Below are 25105 nucleotides of genomic sequence, written 5' to 3'. Positions count from 1 at the left end.
ATTAGTGGCGGCTGAAGTTTCACTGATGCTTCCCAGGGTCTGGGGGCAAAGGAGGGGGAGGTAAGTCATCTTGTTAGGTCTTTCCTCTCCCCCTAAATCAGGTCAGTGGGCACAGCAGGCACACTGACATGTCTACCAAACTAAGTGGGAGGATTTCATCAGCTCCCACAGATTAGGACCATGCGATTTCAGGAGGCGGGATAAGACCGGGAGAAAGACTGAGAGGTTGGAACGAGGGTGAGGAGGTAGCAGATGGCTGGAAAGTGTCACAGAGCACTTTCAGGGAAGCACAAAAAATAGAGAATGCAAATGAGTGAAAAATAAGGGAATACGATAATGTACAGTTGAGTGGTTTCATTAGAAAGTCTAAAGAATGGCAGAGGCAAGAATAGTTATGTGTTAGCAAACATACAGAAGTCAAAGCTGTATACAGTAGGGAAAAAATAGGCCCATCTGGTTTCACTTCCTGAAATGATACCCTGTAACTGTCAACAAGTGGAGTAGTAAGCTAAACATAAACAAAGACTGACGAGTTAATATCAGAGTGGCATCGTCCATGTCAAGCCCCAGACTAAATCAAGCCACTCTAGGAAGAAATCTCCCTCACTGTGCCTTGAGAAAACCAAAGAAGAGGCTATTGCCATGGCAACAATGCTGATCTATATTGTTAATATAGTAGGTAGGTCATGGTGACCTATAAAGAACTAGTTTTGCCTTCAGTAGATGCACAGTTCTGGCAAAAGTAGACTTATAAATGTCTTGGCAAATTAACAAAACAGAAAGGCTGTTCCCAATTTGTAAGAAAAACCACCCAGAATTTAGCCATAGCCAGTAAATATAATGCTTATTACGTTTACTGGCTATGGCACACACATGAATATACTGGGCATGACATGGGTCAAACATTCCCCTGACAAATGACAAGCAGGGCGTGACGTACTGCAGACGACACAGTCACTGACCTGAGGGCTTTTTCCTACACTGTGACTCTCGGCCATCTAATTCAGCTATCACGTGCACAATGCAAGTCCTGGAAGAACACTCAGAATTTACCGTAAGTAACACAATGATGGGAGGACATGACAATGGGATGATTAAAAATTCATATTCATCATCAGACGTGTGACTCGATAGAAAGGCTGCACGCTGGCCTCTCTAATTCACAGCCTCCCCCTGCCACCACAAACCATTCAAGAGGACTTTTATGAGGCACAGTGCAGAGAAGTAAGCCTCTGTTTGTCTGGATGCAGTGCAGTACAGTAGCCCAGAGCATTGCTGTAAAGGAAGCAGCCACAGATTGGCAATTAGGGCAACACACACACACACACACACACACACACACAAACACACACACACACACACACACACACACACACACACACACACACACACACACACACACACACACACACACACACACACACACACACACACACACACACACACACACACACACACACACACACAAGGACAAGGGGGTTTACAAACCTGCCTGTGGAGATGACTGGCCAACTGTCCCAGAAACTACTGGAGCCCTGTGTAGCAGTTCTCAATGGTGGCTTTCACTGTGTAATGTTAAAACCCAACTGGCGGTTCTGCACAACAATCAGGGCAAAGCTGAGCAAGAGAGCCCATCTTTTCCTCTCAGTCCATTTGATTAAACAATAACACACCTTCACTGGCAAGGGGAATTCTAACTGCTGGTACTGGAAAAATATACTCCAGCTCTTTCCATTCCCACTGGGGGTGGGGGAGGTCTTAACAAACACAGGTCTGCTCCATGAGTCATCAGCACCCAAAGCCTGAAATAGCATTTTCAAAACAAATTTCAATCATTCCCTGTCCTAAGAAGGCCATATTGTAATGAGGATTATGCAGTTCAATCCTTTGGATCAAGGCTTGATCACTCTTCATACTGACTAAGGGTCTGTGAAGTGTGAACGCATTGATTACTTTACCATATATTGATTGGTGGATTTAACCAATCATTACGGTGGACAGGTCCAGTTAAAAATCTGCCATTTGGTTGACTGCATGATTGATTAATTGCTGACTGATTGATGACTCAGACATTAAAAGATGTTGAGTACAGTGTCTCCAGCAGCTAACCACACACCAACCTCCACACACACTAACACATGTGCATATAAATAGGCACATGCATACATTGTTCTGTCGCTAAGCCCGGTCGCTCAACTTTAGAGAAACCCATCTGCAGTACAGACCACAAATTTACTCTGACACTTAACTCGTGTCAACATTTACCATTACACTGTGATCTGAACATTTTACAGCATGCTGCAAAGTCTTCCACTGCGACTGCAGAAAAACATTCAGCAGCTACCAAAAACCACTGCCAATCAAATAATTCCCTTTCCCAAATAAAAAGCAACCCATAGTGAGAGGACATTTCACAGGCAACTAAATCACACCTCTCATGGCCACAGAATTACACCTCTGGAAAAGCCAGCCACACCGAATAGAAGTAAGTGGTGTATGCAGAGCATGTCCACTGCATCCAGCTTTTCCAATGTACATGTGCACATGTTCGTTGGAAAATTGGTGTTTTTACTATGAGAGTAAAATGGGAAAACTAGAGGTAGGACAGGTAATAATGTGTATATTTTTCTATGGATGTATTTGTCTAGAGCTCCAATTGATGATTATTTTAATTAGTAAATAATCTACAGACAATGTGTTTGATTAAACAATTAATTCTTTCATCTAAATACAGTACCTGAACATAACCATATGTTAACATAACTTCAAGGAATGTTTTTTGTTTTTTTTTCTTAAATAAATAGCAAAATTTTAAGTGATTTGTAAGAAATGACAAAAGCTTCATCGACTGTTGAAGTTGTTGACAATTAATTATCTGTGCTGATACACAATATACACAAAGAGAAAGGGCTACAATACAGAGAGGGGTATTATGTGGATGTACTTTGATCAGTTTTGTGTTGGTAGTAAATTACAAATACAGATAAATATAAGTATACTGTTTTCTTTCTTTGATTTTAAGTCAATGCATCCACTTTTCACAAACTTTATTGAACATATAAAACTATCTTTTTCTGTCCTGTGGCCCCCTGAGTCTGCCTCCATTCTCTGTATGGTAGTATAGGTGAGGTGGAAGGGTGCCCACCGCACCACCCTACATCTGTTCCAGGCAGGATGGATGTCAGCATGTGGAGGGGAGTGTCTATGAGGCTGCTGACAGTCAAAGTGTCCCAGAGCGGGACAGCCCTGCCCAGTGCAGGTCAATGTGTTACCTTCTCCAGTCCAGTTCAGTCCAGTCTGGTTGGTCTTATCCAGAAAGGGTGTGTGGATGTAAAGGGCTGGGTTGGTGAAAAAGAAAGGTTGAGGGTGAGGAACCAGGGGAGTCTCCTCCCCTGTCACTGCTCCTCTGTGCTGATACACACTGGACTCTTACCAACATCCACACACACAGACAAAAAGGTCACTGTGCACTCAACACCAACGTGTCTTCTTTGACGTCACAATCATTTTCAAAATGTCACTTGGCTTTAGAATGGCAGTGTCAGCAATGGGAGCTCTCCAGCAAGGAGCATCTGAGGCAAGCAGCTCCTGTCAGTCTGTCTAAACTTATGCATGTTAACTGTGTTTGACACTGGTTTGCAATTTCTTAGATGAGTCAGTCAACTTTGAAAACTGAGAAACCTTTCAATGCCAATGAGGAAGAAGCCTAAATTAACATTTTGTGCAAGGAAAGCCTTGAATGGAAACCTAAATCACTGAAACATTTTCAAGCTGAGGTTTGTGGAGGGCAGAATTAGCTAAGACATGAGAACAAGAAGCCAAGATATACCAAGGAGCATGAACACACAAAAATCACTGTACAAGGAGAGGACTGTTATAGAAGCCAGGTGTACACTAGACAGACTAATAAAGGCTCCTATTTCCTCTCTAATGGCTCCAGTATTTCCCCTAACAACACCGCACTGCAGTGCTCTAAGCCATTTTAGTGTACCCACAGAGGAGACAGTAGGACTGCCAGGTCCAGCGCCATATACACTTACTCAAATATAGGAAGCTAGTCCCATTGCCCAAACCTGAAATAGTGATGCTGACCTACTGCTGCACTCAAACTGTCTTCAGAGCTACAGCATCTGTACTAAAGAGATTGAGTCAAACAGCTAAACATGACTGCTACATAATCCAGTTGACCCTACTTCAATTTACAGATAACAGATTTTCTCCTTTGGGAATACAATCTGCAATCATTAAAATCCATTATGTAATCTGTAACATGCAAGTCATGCGCACAGCAGACATCAAAGGATCCTTTTGTGGCCTTTATGGATCCAATTAGGCATGCAACTCACAATAATTGTCATTAATCATTAATGTACTTATTCTAACTCTTAACTCTCAATTGGTCAATAATGGCAGAGAAGGTAACAAATACAGACTACCGTCCGATATCCAGCTCTTATAATGCATCCATGGTTATACCATTGGTCAAATCAGATTACGGTCCTTTCAAAATCAGGCATTTTCGGTTTAAAGGAAATTACAAAAGCCACAGAACAAAATAAGCTTAAGGACTCTAACTTCATACATATCTGTCATGAAAACAATGGGGGTCATTTAAACTTGTGCTTGTTCATAACTGACTTTCATATCATCTTTCAAATGACCACTGGCTAAATCATAGCCCGTGTTGAATTTCTATAGAATGAGCCGCAGAGAACCACAGTTACCGGCAGCAGCCAGCTCTGCCCACCTGTCATCTATCAACTGTCTCACCTGCAACAGCTTGTCTTTCAAGGGTGGGCTCTGAAGAGTGAGGCAAGGAAGAGGGCCCAATTACAGGACTGCTGTTATTGCTGCTACTTGGTGTCTATTGGTCAAAGTGAATGATGCAGCAGGGATGTATAGAAACAGCCCTGGGCAAGAGCTGTTTCACATAACTGGGTTGATGTGACACAATAATGCTGCATTGTTTTTAAGACATCATTTAATATTTTCTAGAGTGCTGCTAAGTCCCAGTTGTCTCTATTTTAGTAAATATTAAAACAAGTACTACATAAATGCTACAAAATAATCCTGTTTCCTTTCTCCCCCATTTCCATGTTTCCACATATTTGCTGCCGAGAAACATCAGTCAAGCTTTGTGAACTACAAAAACTGGGAGATCACTAAGTCCAGCTTACTGTCCTGAAATTTACCATTTATGGTAGTTCCCCAGTTACTGCAAGCAGCTCCATGTGTGCACAGGTACTGCCTCTCCACTTTACGAGGAGACATTAAAGTTCTCCCCTGAAGTGAATATGGCAGGAAAGGATTATCCAGTCAAACATCCCTAAAGGAACATATATTTAAAAAAAACTGTCTGTTAAACCACACACACAAATGCATTAAACAAGCACAGACATAAAAATGCAAACACACATGCACTCACACTATGCCCTGAAGCGGAAATTCATTAAATATCTTGTTACTGGCCTCTGGAAGCCATCCCTCATCGTCTCCAGAGCAGTAGGACACAACTACAAAGACAGTTCCAGCATTAACACTGAAACCTTGTAAGCTTTTGAAGTGAGCAGTGGTTTTAAAACGGGGGAAACACAATTAAAAACAAGTGGCCTCTCCTCCTGAAGGAGGTCAAATTAAAAGACGTTAGATATTAATCTGGTTTGAATTTGCCACGAGAGGAGTGTTGTTCATGAACGTGTGTTTGCGTGAGATTTTTCTATTCTTCCTGTCTGGTGCTTACAAAAGACAACCCACATGCTTCACTGGAGATAAGAGAGCTCTTAACACTTTCCGACTGCCTGCCCAGACCGAATGGAGAAGTAAAGGACACACGCACGCAGGCATATGCACGCAAAGATGTAAGGACACACATCATAAAACTCGAAAACAAAAACACTTGTGTCTTCTGAATGCAAGAAGAATGTAAGCAAAAGTTCAAACTGAAAGTGTAACATCAGACAGGAACTGTGCTGTATTTAGACGACTGCAAGATAAGACACATAAAACACACACTGTCTCTTCCGACTCAGACAGTGGCAGTGGTGTGTGCTGATCCATCATTATCTAATCACTTGACATTTCTTTTTTTGCTGATTCCTGCAATTATCTTGCCAACACAACAGGAAATGCCATCAGTGGGTCTAAGTGGAGGAAGACCCCAGGTGCCCTGGATAGAGAGGAGGTTGTGGGTATAATTACCAGGGTGATGGAGTACACTAATCGGGGTGACTATTAAATGTGGTATCTCCATGTGTGTGTGTTTTTCTGTTTTGTGTGGCTTGGTCAGCATGACCACAAGTTCTCCAGCATCTCTGACCAATATGGAGCACTTCCTTCCTTTTGATTTAACCAAGGAATGAAGAGAAAACCACTAGCATGACTTTGATGAGTTCATATGTACAGGAGGTGGACAAAATAATAGAAATATCTTCACAATGGTTTCTTCCATTTAGAGAAAAAGACTCACTCACTCACAATTACAGACCCACCCCTGTATTAAATACTTGTGGAGACTGTGGGTTCAAGACATCCTTTCCTTTGGCTTTCTCTAAAAGTAAACCTGTCCAGACGTAGGAAAAAGGGTGAAACATGACTCACTACTTTTTCCACTGCCCAGGGGTTCTAGGATTTTGCCTTTCATACGAGGTTACTGTGTGAGTCTTTGTGTGTTGGCCTTGAGTACAGGCAGTTTCTACATGGCAGCCTTACCATAAATACCAGCTTATGGTGTTTATGGTTTGACCGACAGCACATGATGAACTGTTGTTTATTGAGACTCTGTCACAGAGGTGCTGATTCAGTTTATTTTTCACTTTTGACATAGGACCACCATTTTTCTTTACTGATGTAGTTTCCCCTTTAGAAAGTTAAGTTGTTGTAGCAAAGCATCAGTAACTTGAACACTGACAATTAGATGTTCTTTGAAAACTCAGATAAAAGCTAATGATTGTGATACACTGGTAAAGCCAATATGTACTGTTAACAACCTGTTATAATTTGGCTGTGTAGCTTTTTTCCCTCTGTACTGTGGTTTTGTTCTTAGTCCTTTTTCATGTGGTGTTTATGTAATTTGTCCATCCTGTGTATATGTAAAATTACCCCACTTCAAGGACAGCAAGATTAGGAATTCACTAACAGCAGAGGCATGGATTTTCAGAGGTCAGACTTTAATTACACTTAAAATAAATCCATCTAATGGACATGATTATGTTGATATATGAGAAGCCTGTTTCTACACTAATACTCCCACCAATCTAAGAGGATCAGACCGCTCTGACGCCAGTGAAGCCTGCGATGATCCAGGAACTGTAAGCAGCTGTACAGCTGCACAACACTGGAGTCGTACTACAGTATATATGTCAGCCAGACCCTGTGGCTGCTTGGCTCAGCACCCTCCCATTGATCTGGGTCAAAAGGTCGTTGATTAGACTGAGTCTTGCAGTCTCTAGGCAATGCCACAGTGTCTGCCACACACTCAGCCTCAGCTCAGCTCACACAGCTGCTGCCGGTCGCCATGGAAACACTCAGACTCCCCGCTCCTTAAGACAACTCCCTAGTCAGCTAAATTATAGTGTGCCAAAAAATAAATCCCTAAGACACTGAATACAAACACTAACATACCAGCGCTGAATAACTGACAAAATTCAGAAGTAGTGGCTGCGCAATCGGTTAAGTAGTTAATGGTTTTAAATCATCTTTGAGGTCATGCAGTCATGTAATGACATCATTGAGCTAGTACTGGTCATGACTATGTCACTTATAGTCAATACCACTTTGGCTGTTCCTTTTGTGAGCACATATCGATTCAAAGTTGTAAAATTGTCATCAGACGAAAACAGTGCGAGTGCTGTTTTATCGAAGAGACAGCACAGGGGCAATGAACTGAAAAAAACATTGGCAGTGTTCGCTGCTCACTACATTACTCACCACACATCACTTGTTCAGGGAGCCAGAGGGCTCAGCTCTCATTCCTAATTACCCACTGTAGTATAGATGAAAGAGAAACAAACTAGACCCAAAACACACATATGCTGTCCCACTCAGAAATTCCTTGAAAAAACACTGCAGGGAATCAAGGCAAGATTCAAGGCAGCAGAAAATTGCCCCCAATGTACGTCCTAAATAAAACATGCAGAGTGCCATGTATATTTCAGAGGGCAGCGAGAATTAGCCCACATTCAGCAGACAGCTGCAAGCCCACACACCCAAACATAACCTAGACAGAGGTTTGGTTTGGACGAAAACACATACATTTTGTAAAGCAACAGCACCTGCTACATACACTCATATGCAAACTAAATACACATAAAGCAAACAGGCAGATCTTAATGCAAGGCTCAAGTATGTACACATTTATTTCCACATACATATACTGTACATATACGTATAGGATTCAGAGACCACGAAGCGCCTTCAGTAACTCACCAGTTAAACTCAGTTTGCCATCTGCCCTTGATGTTTCCTCTATTTTCACTCTCTGTACGAAATCTCTGTAGATCCTTTCATCTCTTAAAACAAAAAGCAGAGTCCGATCTAGTCCAGCACCGAGCCACGAGCAGGCTGTCTGAGGAGCCTGGATGTTTTAGTAGCGCTCTCAGGGAGACAGCATGAGTCTGCTACTGCTACTACTCCTGTTCCCTCATCGACTCCCTCTAACCACCACCACGCTGCTTCTCTCTCTCTCCTCCTCCCTTTTCCTCCCCTCCTCCCCTTGTCCCCTCCTGCTCCCTCCTCCCTTCGCCCTCTACAAACGCAATGTCCCTGCCCCAAAAAAAAGCTTCTCCTGTCCTGCTCTCTCCCCGTCCTGATCCCCGCACCATTCAGAGCAGCGGACTAAACAATACCTCCACCGCCGCCACTCTGAAAGGAACCCAGGAGCAGTTCTCAGCCGGCAATAATGCCGCCCAACTGTCACCATGGAAACTAATGACGGCCCGCTGAAGGGAGGGAGGGAGGGAATAGGGGCGATGGAGAGGGAGGGGAGAGTTAAGTGAGAGAGAGAAGAGTGGAGGAGGGAGAGAGGAAAAGAAGTGGCTGAATGAAAGATGGGGGAAGTGTGTGTGAGTATCAGTGAGTGAGCCTGCGTAGTTGTTGCATGAGTGTGTGTGAGGATATGAGTGAACCGGAGGGGAGGGACGTTTTGGAGGAAATTCTTCAGGTATTCATAAGAAACACGGTGCACTACAGAGGTGGAGTGGTCTTTTTAAGCCTGCAACTAATTATTCTCATTATGGATTCATTGTTTAGTCTGTGAAGCATCAGAGCTGAGTGAAAAAGGAAATTTATCGTGTTATCCAGCCAACAGTCCAAAATATTTAGATTTAAGCAGCTGAAACTTGCAAATGTTTAGCTTTTTTCCTGAATCAATTATCAATATTGTTGCTGATTAATTTTCTGTTGACTGAATCAGTGAATACACTAACCTGTTTCAGTAGTTCTTTACTGTAAATAATTTGGATTTCTGAAATAATGAGGAAAAGCAGCAAATCCAAACCAGTGAGTGTTTGGCATTCTTGCTTGATCGATACCTCAAACAATAAATGCACGACCCAAACTGTTCAGTCATTATTTTTGTGTCAACTGACTAATCAACTGATCATTGCACTACTAGTTCTTTCTTTAAAATAAATTTGTATTTCTGATGTGTAAATAATGAATGTTGTTGTATCCCTTGGGGAGCCACTTTACCATGAGTCTCTGTGGAGTACATCCATGACTCTGTGCAACTTCCCCCCACAGACATGTGGATCACAAAAGCTGCCAGGATGACGCGCCCAAGCTGCTCCTTCCCTCTTCATATGCACATATAATTACAACCCCCCCACCCCCCATATCTCTCTGTGTTCCCCCTCTTCCCACTCAATAGTTGGAGTGACATCAGCCTGAAAGACAGGGTGACATTGCCCGACACCGGCTCTGAACCCACAGACGAATGCCACCGATAACCATGGAAACACTAGTGGAATATCCCCAGTTCCTAAAGGAAACGGGGCTTTAAAGCTGGGTGTGAGAAGAGCAGCGGAAGAAGAGGGAAAATGTAAAGGGGGGATGGGTGGCTGTGTTCGATTTAGATTCAGGAAACGCAGGAGCATTAAAATTGGAGGCGAGTCGAGAGGTGCTGGAAGTGGGTTAAAACGGGCCCCCGATTGATCCTCTTGTCTTCATGTTGAAGCAGCGACAACAACAACATCCACCTCCAGCAGCTTATTGCAGGCCACCTCTTGCTGAACTGATTGAAATTCTCAACGCAGTGAATTATGCATCACACTGGACGGTGGAACAGGTGCTGCTCTCCACGGTAATAAAGCTGGCTGCACAACCCAGCAGACCTGCTGAGGTGAAATATTCTCACATGAGGGAAAGACGAGATAGAGAATCGGTGCTGTAGCCACCCTGGAGGGCAGTCCACATAAGGGGAAAAACCAATTTCAAATAAGAATAGAGCCTCGCCTTTGTGGGTTATCTAATGAAGCATGGTGCTCGTGCCCCCTCTTTACACCAAAGAGAGGAATGTGAGCTGTGGGTTAGGGAGGAATGTCAAACCTCTCGCCATCTTGTTACCTCTTTTTAACGTCTGTAAGGCAGAGATCGCTGCTCAAAATAGAATTCAAAATTAAAAAGGGGGCTACTGGGAGACTTTGATTTCCATGTTATGGCCTGGAATAAGCCCACAGAGATAGAAATGCATGAGAGGAACTAGAGGATAGAGGAAATCTACCATGCTGGCACAGTTCTTCTGCCCTTCTGTCACCCTTTGCCACTCTCACTAATTACAACAATGATCTCTTTCCATCTGTCCACAAAAAACTTTGTGTGATTATTCTCTGCCCCTGTCGGACACAAACCCACTGCAATATTGCCGCCTAACACTAGTCTAAATCTTCTATGCTCTACTGAACTAAGCAGGGCATGTGTCACACATCTGCCCAGTGGGATCACCAACCACACACACTCTCTTCTATCCATGTGTAACTCAGACAGTTACAAAGGGATGGAAAATATGACTTAATGCCTAATTTTTAACCTGAAAGAAGATGCATTTCTTTCCCTATTTAATGCAGAAAGGTCAGACAAGGAGACAGGGCCAACAAATCTTGTGTCTATGTTTATCCTTCTGTCTAGGGATTACACTGTCCAGAAAGCATATGATGCCATGGTTTATAATGCACCAAGACTCCATCGCTCTGCAACGACTGCAGAGACATACACAACAATGCTGTTAACAATATGCAAAGCATTGCATCAATGCTGTTTGAACGCCTGCCAAAGTTCTGTCAGCTGGCTTTCAAAGGACTGCACTGAATTTGATCTGCAAAAACACGCACATACACGTGTGTGTGTTCATCTAGTCCTGGCCTACTGCAGTGACACTGAGGACTTAGCCCAGTTAGAGCCAGCGGGGACTTGGTACAGAAATCTGCATAGATAAATAAGTCTTTTCATTTTAAATAACTCAAAGATCAATCAGTGGGCTGATGCCATGGCACACTTGGTTTGGTTGCCTCGGCATGCACCCTGCGGATGAAAGCCGGAAGGAGGACACTGGGCTGTTGTCATGGAGACAATTCACATTCCACAGCGTGTTGACCCAACTCCAGGATTTTTCCAAAAAGCCCTCACACAGAAAGACAACACATGCATGCATGCATGTGAATAAATCTACACACTAGCGCTCAGACTGGCACAAAGACACACAGACACACACACATACTAGACAGATATACAGAAGCTTAAGCTGGGAAAATGAATACATTTTATATTCACACGTCTTCTGAAGGTCATGGAGCACCAGCAAGACACAACATGCAGACAAACCTCAGCTACAGACAGAGGTTGAGGAAGGACACCGTTAACGCAGCTGGAGTCTGAGTCAACTGTTACTGACACATTCACGTTGACCCACTAAGCCTGTGGATCAGCTTTCTCCAAGGGGAACTGCACTCTCAAAGATTCAATAGAAGGATCAATTAGAGCTTTCAGAAGGAAATAAGGTTAGATTATAGTTATGAATGGAGACAGGTGTTCTAATGTGTGAGATTTAAATTGTATGCCTCTTCAAAAAATATGTTTTTATAATATGTCATTCCCTAATATCAGCCTGCTCAAATATTGACCCTGACAGCCTACACCTACCTTGACTCCTCAAACAGCTAAAAATCAAAGAGATGTTTTGAATTACTCTTAACAAGCTTGCTGCCATCCACCCTCTCTCAGGAGTCAACGCCTCTCTTTAAAGAAGAAGTCATTAATATTTCACCCAGAGGAGAATCTTTTAATTCATTATTAATATTTAAACCTATCTGCCGGAGAAGAGAGGTCTTATCTGAATTACAAAGAGGCTGGAGCCTGGAGCCTGGAATAATCCGTGTATCTATGTTATGTAGACCTGCTGTCCCACACTGTTGAGAGCAGAGCTGGCTGGTGGTGGTGAGATCTGGAAATTGTATTTCTACACTGGTCCCATGCTGTCTAAGGGTGCATGGCCCAGGGGCATGGTAGAGATGGTGGGTGCAGAGCAGAAAGCAAAAGGAGAAAAGATAAAGCTTTGTCCCTAAAAGAGCAAAACAAAGTCAAGGAGCTAAAAAAAATAATAAGAAAGATAAAAAAATGCATTTTTTTTCAACAAACTATCTTTAGTTTTTTAAGATCAACAAAATGATTTTTGCAAGAATGACTATATACTGCTTATAATAAGTACGTACTATACTTTTCTTTTCTTTTTTTACAAAGTAAACATTAATATATCTTTACTTACAGTTTATTTGGGCAGTGCAGGCAATGTGACCAAAAAATAGATGGGACGGCGTTATAGCAGCATGAGAGATACAGGATTTGCATAAATAAAATATATACATACGTAAAAAAAAATGTATCTGTAAATATCATCTTAATTTAAAATTTCAGTATAATAAGAAATCAAATGTATCACACTATAATATTGCCATACGATCAGAGAGGATTTGGTCCATATGAACTATGAAACAAATCTTACTAGATGTAGTTGCCAAAAAATAATCGATGCTGACTGATCTGACATAAAGGTTCAACCTTCCTCTCTGGTTTAATTCATTACATCCTCGTAGGGAGTGGCTTTGCTGATGTGCTCCGACTCAAAACATAAAGCTCAGTGGAGTAATTATAATATAATTACAAGAGTCTCAAACATCTTTATTGTACAATCTGTTTCTCTCATCATTGCATCTACGAAACCAGTTGGGGATGCTTTAGAATGAACCAGCAGTCAGCATTTCAGTAATGATCCCATTGAGCTCTTGTGCAGCCCCTCTGAGAAGATAAGCAGGGAATCCAGGACACAGTCAAGCAATATTAGAAACAGCAAATGATAAATACAGTGGACATGTTTGAACTGGATCCCTGTCTGGGGGTCAGATTATTTTCTGTTTAAAGCAAAGACTGGCTCGACAATGTAAAATGATAAACCACTCACATCTGCATACATTTTGTTTTGTTGGTTTTGGAGACAAAGTTACTAACATTTTTTTTTTTTTGCTGCAACATTCTCCTTGTGAAACACCCTTATGTGGTGTCAAAAGAGGTGTGATTTGTTTTCAAGTGCGATGCTGTTTATTTCCACTGTGTTACGATGTGCTTCTTTGCTTAGGTGGTGTTCATGTCCTTGAATACGGTTGTGAAAGGTGTGATGGAAGTGAACATCTCTGTGATGGTTTGTAACTATTAAAGGTGTGATTGTGTATATATGTGTGTGTGTGAGGGCGCGCACATGAGCGTGTGTCCACCCACGGTGAGTTTGGTCATCTGATGAGCTGCAGGCTCATCTCTCCCTACAGCGCCCAGATGGCCTGTGATTATGCACAGCTCAGTAGAGATTACTGTGCAGCAGAGATAGAAAGAGAAACACATATAGTAAAAAATAAATAGTTCAAATGAGGAAAAAGTTGGCACAGACTGAGATGAAAATGTGAGGTATGTGTGGGGTCAAAGAAATGGAGCATGATGATGTACTACGGCTAGCTCTAACCAGAGTAACATCACAAACATCTCCATCTGCACAGAAACTGTACTGCTCCACTGCAACTAAAATTATAAGATAAGGTTTCATGTTTTGCGTCACGATTAAGAAGGAAAAGGTGCGGGGAGGGTAGCGGGTGATGGATGGCAACGGTCTGCGTATGTGAGTGCTCGAGAATGTGCATTTGTGTCTGATGGGAATGTGTCTAGTGAGGGACACACGAGGGCAACTGCCACCAGCAGCAATGTGACATGATGAATCACACACTGGCAAGTTAAGCACACCCAAAAGAGCAGTGTGAAAAATGATCAACGCTTCACTGAACCAACATCATTTAACTGTGGATGTGTTTACTATCAGCGCTTCCTCTGGAGGGAAATCTAGAATCATGATAGCCGTTTGAATTAAGGATTTTGTCCCATCTGGTTGCGATAAAATAAATACATTTTAAAATGCGCCTCTCTCCATCTGTAGTCTCACTCAATGTCCCGCCCACAGGACTATCTGATTGGTTACATGTCATGGGCGACTGCTGTGCCACAGATGGAGAAATGGGAATACTCAAGTAAAGTACAAGTACCTTGAGTAAATGTACTTAGTTACACTACTTAAATCAGAATTTTGACACAAAGATTTTAATTTCTTACTGCAGATGTACAACGGTTCCAAGTACAGCTTATCAGTTTCCTTGATAACTAATAATTGGCATCTGTATCAGCCCTGAGAAAGGTATATCAGTTGCTCCCTAATTTGAATGTTACTGCCTGTATGCTTATTTCTACCTAAAGACAGAGCTTATAAGAAATTAATTTACATAAAATACTGCAATATCTACTTTGAAAGTGTATTATCAACAACGTTTATGCTACACTGACCTTTAAGTGGGCAGCTGCAGTGAGAAACTTGTGATTTAAACATAACAAAAACTAAAAAACAGTGAGAGCAAAGGAAGAATGCAAAATATCTTAAGCTTCCAGTTGTGAGTGAGTCAACACACTCATACCTCAGACAGCTTGGCGATCACAAACGCTGAAACTGAGAGCACCACTCCAGTCATATTTCTTTCACTGGATAAGATACAACAATGATGCAATTCTACACTGAGTGTCATTCAGAGAATCAAGCCCACAAGCTACTTCACTGTAATAGGGTTGAAGCTTGTTGTGGTCATGAGTGCTTTACCTATAAGTGAATTGCTGGCACACTCTTGCAGCTGTCAAATAGATTAGAGTAGGATGACGCGTGTCTAGCTGTTTTGTTTTTGTTTATCACTTACTGAATACCAACAGACTTTGCAGCAGAGTCATGCTGCAGAAGGCCAGCATATGTGTGTTTGTGTGTGTGTGTGTGTGTGTATATATATATATATATATATATTTATATATATATATATATATATATATGTGTGTGTGTGTGTGTGTGTGTGTCATCACTTAATGAGACTCATCATTCAACTTCGAGGGGCTGCACAGTGATAGATGGCAGTTTAACAACCTACAGTACAAGCATTTCATATTTCACTGGTGTTTTTGGAAGGAACAATTTAGCTTCAGGCATGTAAAGCTGCAGACAGAAAGCAAGCTTTTCAGGGAATCAGCGACGCAGACATATGCACACACACACACAGTGATGCACGTGCATGCACTAAAACACAGATGCCAAGCAGCCTGAGGCAGTTTGTTGTTTTATTACATTTTGACCTTTCAGGATCGATGTAAATCTAATGAAGTGCTTGTTAGTGAATTAGGGCCTCAATGAGGAGGGGAAAAAAACAAAACAAAAACGCTGAAAGCCTGAAATAATTGTTTGAGGAAGATAATCCACAGCGGGCCACAGGAACAGGATCCATCTGTGTGGATGTAGCTCTCATCTCCTCATTAGGCGCAGGGTGTTATGACTGTCCTGTGATGAGAGCTGTGGCTGCTGCAAGGCATACTGGGAGAGGGCGGCATGGCTCAGTGTCCATAGAACCTCACAAGTTCAAATCCCTGGGTGACAGTTTAAAACAAAGAGAGGATCTAGGTGACGCGTCTTGACAACAGGAGGGGGAGATTCTCAACTACTGTAGAAAAACGCAAGTCATCTCACAGTGCTGTTTTCCCTGCAGCCATTGCGGCGGTAAGTCAGACTCCAGATCTCGCTCCCATAAAACGGTGCTATCTAGTTTCACAAAGTCATTACAGAGGTAGAGCAGTATAGCATGATAAATGGCTGACGGGCAGTGCAGACTATAATAGGAGAAAGCAGAGGAGTCAGTGGAGAGTCAGCCTGCTGTTGCCAGGGTGACCTTCAGTGTGAAGCACCTTGATGTCACCCAGAATGAGAGCAGCTCAGCCACCCAGCTCCGGATCGGATTGAGTGAGACGGTAAGTCAGCACAGAGGGTGGTAATAATGACCTGAGCACACAAAACTTAAAACCCCCCCCCAAAAAAACCATGACTCTTCAGTGGCTGTTTTCAAAGACCTTTAAGGAAATGAAAGAAGATCCAGTGTTTTTCAACCTTTCTGGCTTATTGATCTTCTATTTGTTTTCCTTTTCCTGATTTTACAACATCATTTTGTGTTATAGAAACACATTTTATTCTACTTTCTTGTAATCATCTCACAACCCCTCAGATTTATTTAGCGGCCCCTTGTGGTAGTCCCGAGCCCCACATTGGGAACTACTGCTTTAAACTACTCTCCTACTGTAAGAAGACTGTAATGATTATTTGCTCCAATCCACAATAAAGAGAAGGTCATAGTCTCCTATTTCAACTGCTGAGTGGAATAAAAAACTAAATAACATAACAGTGCCATCTAGTGGTAGAATAAGTGTTGCACACAGCAGAGCAGTGCAGAGATTTTTGGAAAATGTGGGCAATAAAATAACTGTCTGTGACATTGTAAAATCTTGTGTAAATAAATAAAATACAAAGGATCATAGATAGTGTAGAAAAGGCAGTTTATCCTGTTTTATTTGATGAGTTTGAATTGTATTGAGTCCCTGTAAAAAGATTTTGGGTGACAGGATGACTCTCATGGGTTTTGACAGAGCGGATCAATCTGGAGTCAACATAAAACAAAACACACAGTTTTTCACTGACAGCAGCATTGCCAAATTACAGTACACAGGCTCATAGCCAAGAGGACTGCTGAATGCCTCCAATATAGAAAGTCTGCAAACAATCCAACTTTCTCTCTCTGGCAATGCCTTATTTAATGAGTTCAAACAGCTGTGTCCTTTAAAAAGGAGCTAATCTGCATCAGGCTAAGACTGGTGGTGGAAAAAAGAGCTGAAGAGAATGGAGCAGGGAAGAATTTTCTACCGAACCGACATTCTTTGCGGGTCTGTGTGTAACCCAGCAAAAAGTGTGAAGCATTCAGTTTTTAAAGAGAATGTCAAAAAATGTTAAGGTCATATAAGTGTTGGGTTTTAGTAGCAAAATCTAGCACTCTGTGCCATTTATTCCGTAACAATAATATACAGGTCTAAGGGAAGGAAGAGCAAAGGGAGAGAGCGAGAGACAATGGTTAATGACAACAGAAGGGCAGAGCGAAGGGGAGGTGGAGGGTGGGAGGGCAACCAGGGGAGAGAGCATGGAGAATTCAACACAGGCTGCCTTTGTTGGCTGCAATCAGCCAGACTAGGAAGACATTTACAACATGGTTTATGGCTCCATCAGGTGAGTGAATGTGAATGGTGGAGTGTGTGTGGCGATTAGGAGAGCGGGGAGGGAGGTCTAAAGATATCCACAATGAAAAGTCTAAAAGGAACAAATGATTTTTCAAATATAGTTTACATTACTGCTGACCATCTTCTGCAGCGTATCATATCCGCTTTCAGATTGATTTTCTTTCCAGGCAGCCGCTGGTTTCATTTAACAGCTGTGTAAAAATCAACTTCCGGAGATTTGAGATGGGTAATTGATTTTATTGTCAAAGTTACATCATCAGCATGAGGGAATGCAGCTGCAAGCAGGGATGCTTTAAAGTCTGTCATTGTTGTGGGTTTACAGATGCTCTGAATAACCAAACTCCTTTTAACAATGTCACTTTCTGGTTGGCTTGTTAATGCCGAACCTCAGCTGACAAAAATCTCCGCTGAGTGTCCTTGAAGGCACAAGCAGAGAGAGTTTTTGCAATAGTTCTTGCTCATAAATAGAATGCCTCACAAAATAATGTAACCTTGACAAAAAATAATGAGCTACGGTGTGTTTCTGGAAGATTTTTATACCACAGAGATATTTATGGAAACCAATCTATGCCTGGAAGACAATAAATAATAAATCCAACAACTTACTATATGCTTTAGGAAATGGTCGACACTAGAGCCGGACCAATATTGGATTTTTGAGTCAATATTTGACGTATAATAATCAGCCTACTAACAAATGCATAACATAAACAAACTTGGCTAGAGATATTCTTTATTTTTGTTATTGTTAACAAATCACATGAAGTGGCCCAAACCAACAATGCAACAGTCCATTTCCCAATACTTTCTTTCTTCTTCTCTCTTCGTCTTCTTCATGTTCATCATCATCAGTCACTACTATTGGTGTAGTTGTTGCTACTGTTGTTGCTACCCCGTCGCCAAGTGCTTGCTCATGGTGGTCCTGTTGGGTCTCTGTAAATAATGTTATAAGGAGTTCGGTCTAGATCTGCTCCATTTGAAAAGTGTCCTGAGATAACTTCTGGTATGAATTGGCGCTATACAAATAGAATTTCAATTGAGTTGAATTGAATTGAATTGAATTTGTCTATGGCACTCAGCTCTAGCTTGATTCTATTGAAGATGTAAAACAGCTCATGAATCTACACTTTCAGCTGGGGACTGTAGATATTAGCTAACATTCCTTAAACAGAAGAAAAAAGTGCAATTATTCGGGACTATTTTCAGCTGCAAGTTTGGTGCACAAGAGAGTATTTACGGCATGTGTAACTGACCCAAAATAAACCACAGTGCCCATGTTCATAATAATGAAGGAGCATGTCACCCAATACAGTGGAGGTCTAATGGCACAGAGGAATAAGTTGTATCAGGCTTTGTGTACACAGAAAATACTTATACTTAAATATAGAATATCACAAGACCAATCCTTTGTATTTGGTTATTAAAGAATTGTGACCAAGATACAGTATCCACTAAGCAGGACTTCACAAACACAAACCGTTTCTAAATGATTTTCATTACCCGTCAACCATGTCAATGTATTACTTGGGGCACATTTTGTCACTGATCATGCTTCACATTCAGGATTATGCATTGCCATTAAAGCAGTGAAATGCAGAACCACATTCTAACCTAGAGGTGACCTCCACCTGGCTCTATCTCTCCCCTCCTCTTCCTCCCTACTTTCCAGATCCCCCTGCCTCACCCCAGTGTGTACAGGAAGCCCTGATTCCAGAGAGCCTGCTCTTCTGATGATCAGAGAGGAAAAACACAATGCCTTCAGTGTGCTAGAAAGGAGCTCAACTCATAAAATGCACACACACACACACACACACACACACACACACACACACACACACACACACACACACAAAAGGGAGAGAAATAGAATGGAACATGCTTTTACTATTAAGGCTGTTTTTTTTCTTTCCATATGACTTTCCCAGGAAAATCCCCCTCATCAGTGTAGGTCCAATCCAGACAGACAGCAGACTGGAGAAGAGACACAGATACAGACAGACACAGAGGACTGTGGAGAACTTGACCTCCTAGTCTTGTGACCAAGACACAAACAAAGACTTTTAGGGTGTGAAAGGCTTCTGAACTGAACCCTTTCTCTGTTCTTTTCATCAGATCCGACAGTAAAATTGCTGATTATTTTTCTTCCATTTTTAGACCACAGAGTCAGTCAGTGATCCTCAATGAGCACTCCCACTCTCAGAAGTTTAAAAGCGCTCCAGACTAGCATCTGGCTTACATACAACTTACTCTATCTATGATGACCAGGATGAGATTAATTTCTCGGGGGTAATGCTCAACATCTAACTTGTCAGTCCTTTATTGGGTGACACCAAGTAATTCTGTCCATTTCTAGAAGGCCTCAACAGTTGGTACCATTTAGGAAAACTAGGTCACTTCCGCCTTCTGTGTATATGCGTATGTGTGTGTGTGTGTGTGTGTGTGTGTGTGTGTGTCAGCCAGACCCCACTATAAGCCAAGAGACCTCCAGTATAAACATATTGTGCAGAAAGGACTGCTACTCTGAACAGAAACATCCTAATACCAAACAGTATTCAGCTCATAACTATCTTTGCTGTCCCACCCCAGCTCATTCTTATAAGTCTGTAAAAACACTGAGTGTTGGTGTGATAGTTTGATGTGGCTAGAAGTTCGTTTGTATTTGCATCCATTTCTAAATAAAAATTAACTCATTGCATACTTCAGCTCAGCTCTAAATAAAACTTGACTGTTTCGTCACAGGCGCCAAACTAAGCTTCTGTTGAAAGATGAGTCAGTTGTTTAAAACACCAACTTCTATGTTGCATCACACACTACTATTACAGAAGATTTTTCTACAAACTGTAGTCATTCAGTATATATGTAGGGTCCCAAATAAATCTAAGGGGCCTACTTTCACCTCTTCAGGCCTTTAAAAAAAAGTTATCAGGGGTCAGAAGCAGACATGACTTCATATTTAGGGGTCACAAGTCAAAAAGGTTAGGAACAGTTAGGTGTGGTAAAAAGTGAACAGCGTCAGCGATACTCTTTCAATAACTAATAGTAGACAATAACACTTGCTACATAATATAGTCACAATTTTAAACACACCTTTCAAGGAGCGTGCCGGCAAATGACTCAAAAACCTGTTTAACAGGAGCGTCAGTTTAACGCCACAAATCATTCACTGTGGTTATGCGCTGTTCAAAGTCAGAACTACATCAAAACAAACCAGTTTCTAATCCCACCCGTTTAAGTTTTAATGCTTTCAATTCTGTGTAAAGTCATTATCTGGCTGTATATATGTTTTATGTGTGCTTGCTAGGCCACACCAGTCTACTGTTAAACCAGCAAACCTAATAAAGTACTATCTTATCTACTGCAAAGGTAGACTTGGAGTATGTTAACACAAACACTTGTCATGACAACTGACATTTACAGTCTATTCAAAAGCTCAGGCAAGAACTTTAAGATGGGACTCCTTCAGGACATGCAGTGCACTAAAAAAACAAAACTTGTCAGAAAAAGGGTCAGTCACTCAGAGGCCTGTTTTCTACACATGCAGAGACACACTCTCAAACTGCAGTGCCGCCTTAGCTGAATCTTTGCAACAGTGGGACCCACACATGACCACCATTAGGAAAATCAATGTGACACTCAGACTGGCCAGGAACGAGCCTGAAGCTTCTGAATGGCCCTGGAACTGAGTCATGCTGTCTTACACACACATACAAACAGAATGAGACAGAGGAGGAGAGAAATGTAGGGGATGTTAGAGATTGGTGCTTACAGAAATACGCAGAGTTGGTGGGTGGCTGATCTGTTGGTCACCTTGAGAACATAAACACCAAATCCATTTGCACAACAGTAGATTGTTTGTTGCAGTGCAAAACACTATTTTAAGTGATAGTAGCAGACTGACATCATCCCAAGTGTTAAGATGGATCTAGTGATAAAGGCTAGAACTACAACTATTGGCCAATTTGAGCTTATCACCTATATCGTTATCAGTCATCAGCAGTGGCAATTCCAGTACAGAAATGCCGAAGATATGTTTGAGGTTCTATAGAAACACTTTAGCCATTGTATAACAAGCACTGGGACCCTGCTGTTTGCAACGCGACAGAGCTGAAGGGAATAGTTTAACACAGAATGCTCGAGAAGATTAATATCAGTCTCTGTGTGTTAAATATGGAGCTGGAGCCCGGATGTGTTTAGCCTAGCTTAGCATAAAGACTAGAAGTAGGGGGAAACTGCTAGTCTCTATCCAAAGTAACAAAATACACCTACCAACACCCCTAAAACGGACTAATTCATGCATTGCATCTCATATGTTTAATCTGTACGTAGAACAGATGAAAAATGACAATCTGTGATAGTAGGTGGAGAGATTTGTTGGAGCCATTTCTTGGCAAACAACCGTTTGTACAGTGCTTCTGTGCAACGCCTCTTGCTATAGTGCGGGCTGCCAAATGCACTCAGTGAGCATAGGTTTTGGTCTCTGTACAGGCAACGATACTGAACCACTGAAACCACCAACACTGTGACAGCAAGACTTTAACCAACTGCACAGAGTCACTGCGCCTGACTGTTGTTTACCAGAAAGAAATAGTTCCAGAAGTGTAAAGCTGAAGCACAGCACCTTCGCTGAATTACTGAGCCCCTGAGCCAATCTGTGAAAATAACCAGTAGGCTAAAATTCCAAACAGCTAGCACTAGTAATATTAGAAGCAAGTGTCTTCCTTCACTACCGCATTAACTTCTCATATAGAAAGGCACAATTCTTCCTGGTAGTAGTTCAAAACAGTTCATCATTATTTTCCTACTACTGTATTTTGTGTAAATATAACAGACTCACTTTAGGGTTGCTACTATCAGGACCATAGCAACCCACTATGGTCTAGGCGTTATATTTCAATCAAAATCCTTTCAACTAATTTGGATTCAACTTTCAACCACCTGGATGATTGAGATCAACCTCCAGAGACATGCTGCTACTATTTCTTCCCAATGCCAGTTGTTAACATGGAGCAGCGTGTTTCTGCATTACACAGATAATTTTTGTGTTTCTGTCCTCATCACTCAACGGGTAAACTGACCCGTCTTGTGAAAAGACTTGGCAGTCAACCAAGTTTACAAGCGAGGGTGAGCAACAGCAGGGTCATCTTAGCTAAAAAAGTGGGAACAAGGGGAGCTGGGCATATAATATTCTCACCATCCTCCTCCCTTACTCCCGTGCTCTGTGTTTATCTAACAGAGAGGGGAGATGTTTACATTGGCTTGGTTAAACACAGACAAGCCCAATAGCTTTTGTTAATAATAAATAACCTAAACAGGCAGCCAGGACATCCATGCTGGAGCATCTAGCTGGCACACGTGGACCACCATTGTCCTGCATCTGCAGAGGAGACATTCACCCACTTCTGAGAGAGACAGATAGCATACAGAGTGAAAGACTGAAAAGGCTGTCAGAGAAGTTTACTGAGTTGGAAACAAGTCTGGTATTGAGGTGGAATTCAAACTGAGAGGCACGGCTATCTATCCCACCACAGTTTATTTGTGATGTGGTTTATTTTAATAGATTCTCCAATGATTTGATGCGAGCTGCAACCCTTTTGACCCTCCCATCATAAACACAAAAATAAGCATTAGAGAGTGCACAGGCTGCTTGAGTTCCCATGTGGAAGGAATAAAGCAGAGGGGAACTTCAGAAAAGAGAAAAAAAATTGATATATTTCATCTGATGGCGGTTGCAGTGAGCACTAGAGCCGTGTGTGCTGGGGAGGGGGGGTTTAAGGCAGGCAGAAGGATGAGGGGGCAGAGATTGATCTGGGACAGTGTGGGAGAGAAAGAGGGAACTGCAAAAAAAAGAAAAGAGGAAGGCCTTGGGAATGAGTGTGTGTGTGGGAGAGAAACGATACACTGCTGGACTGCCGGAAAAAGAAAGTCAGCCAGGAGGACGGCAGATCGATTCCTCCCCCGAGTCTCACAACAAACACACTCTCTTTTTCTCTCTCTGCATAGCTCACCTCTGCTGCAGCCTGATATCGTCCCATCAGCACTTCATCTCTATCACTCTCTCTCTATTATACCCTCCCCCCTTCTTTGTCTGCACGCTAGCACTTTATTGCTAGGCCTCTGTGAAAGAGATCTTAAAGATTTAGCTGAATTTTCTATGGAGTTTGGTTCCCACAATAACTCATTGTGGTTAGCTGATAGGAATATTAGGCCAAACGCCCCAGATCTGTCATCTCATGCAAAATACTACACACAACATGTGAACAATGATCTGGACACGGCGAATAATGAGCAGAAAGAAAAACAACAAAAAAAAAGTACTCCTCTCTTTTGTGGTCTTGTGGTGGAGGAGAACTGCATCTCACAATTAAAAATGTCTTCGTAGGTAACGCTAGAGAGGAAACCACACACTGACACACACTCTTCCTCAAACACAGAGCAGTTCTACTTACAATCCTGTCAGACAGATGGACAGACAGACAAACTCGCAGACACTTTCAACACATCTCTAATCTCATGAGCTCTGCATCACACACACCCTCTCCTCCACTCAAATCCCATTCCACACAGGGACAATGTAGCTGTTGGCCACACACACACACACACACACACACACACACACACACATACACACACTAACTAACTACAGTCAGTAGGGAAGAGGATGAATGACTCTTCTTCTAATCATTATTATCACAACTTTTATCATTATGGTAACTGTTTGATTTCCAGTCATATGCTTACTAGACAGATAATAGTGTGTGAGTGTGTGTGTGTGTGTGTGTGTGTGTGTGTGTGTGATTGGATCAATTGTGAAGTCAGAGCTCCTTCTCTCGGGGTTTGGCACGGCTTTGCCCCTATTCGTGCGGTGTCAGCCCAAGCTTCCCAATAGACCATTAATGCTCCTCTCAGTGTTTGTGAAGCGAGCAAGAAAACAACAACTCTTTGCGTTGTTTTGGAGTTGGTGCAGGCCTGCAGCTGCCCCGTTGACAGCTGGCAAAAGCATTTTGGAATTCAAATCCTGTGCGCAATAGAAGCCGTGGCCATTTGGAAACAACTTAAGAAAACCGCAGAGTTCTTAAAGAAAGACGGGAGAGGAAGAGATGCGCATTTATTTAAAAGAGCGACTCGCTTACCAGTGGCCGAAACTCCCTGCATCTTGCAAAAAGTTCTTCTCCAGTCTTTCTCTGCTGAATCCGTCCTTTTCTCGGCGAAACTGGCAACAGCAGCGGCTCCAGCGTACTAAACTCGGGGGGGGCGCGTCCACTTCACAGCTCTTTTTCCTGTTCGCCGAAAAAAAAAAAACCCACACACACACTAAGGACACTTCATGGTTTCCTAACGGACGCGAGAGGTTTTTACCCGGGTCATTTTATGTGTAGAATAAGAGCACTGTAGTCCTTCATGTAGTCCCTTTCTCCTCCCTCTCCAGAAACAGAACTCT

General features: G+C 42.2%; 1 protein-coding gene across 1 annotated transcript in view; it reads right to left on the bottom strand.

Annotated features, from left to right (window-relative positions):
• fgd (faciogenital dysplasia) overlaps positions 1-25105 on the bottom strand; it is a 53745-nt gene extending 28640 nt beyond the window's left edge. The window contains exon 1 of the mRNA XM_051424880.1: positions 24798-25105. Coding sequence (XP_051280840.1) covers positions 24798-24819 — 22 coding nt within the window. The 5' untranslated portion in view covers positions 24820-25105. The remainder of the gene's footprint in view (positions 1-24797) is intronic.

The sequence above is a fragment of the Dicentrarchus labrax genome, unplaced genomic scaffold (genome assembly GCF_905237075.1).
Source record: "Dicentrarchus labrax unplaced genomic scaffold, dlabrax2021, whole genome shotgun sequence".
Taxonomy (NCBI): Eukaryota; Metazoa; Chordata; class Actinopteri; family Moronidae; genus Dicentrarchus; species Dicentrarchus labrax.
The sequence above is the reverse complement of the archived record's forward strand: the minus strand, read 5'-3'. Positions and strand labels throughout refer to the sequence as shown.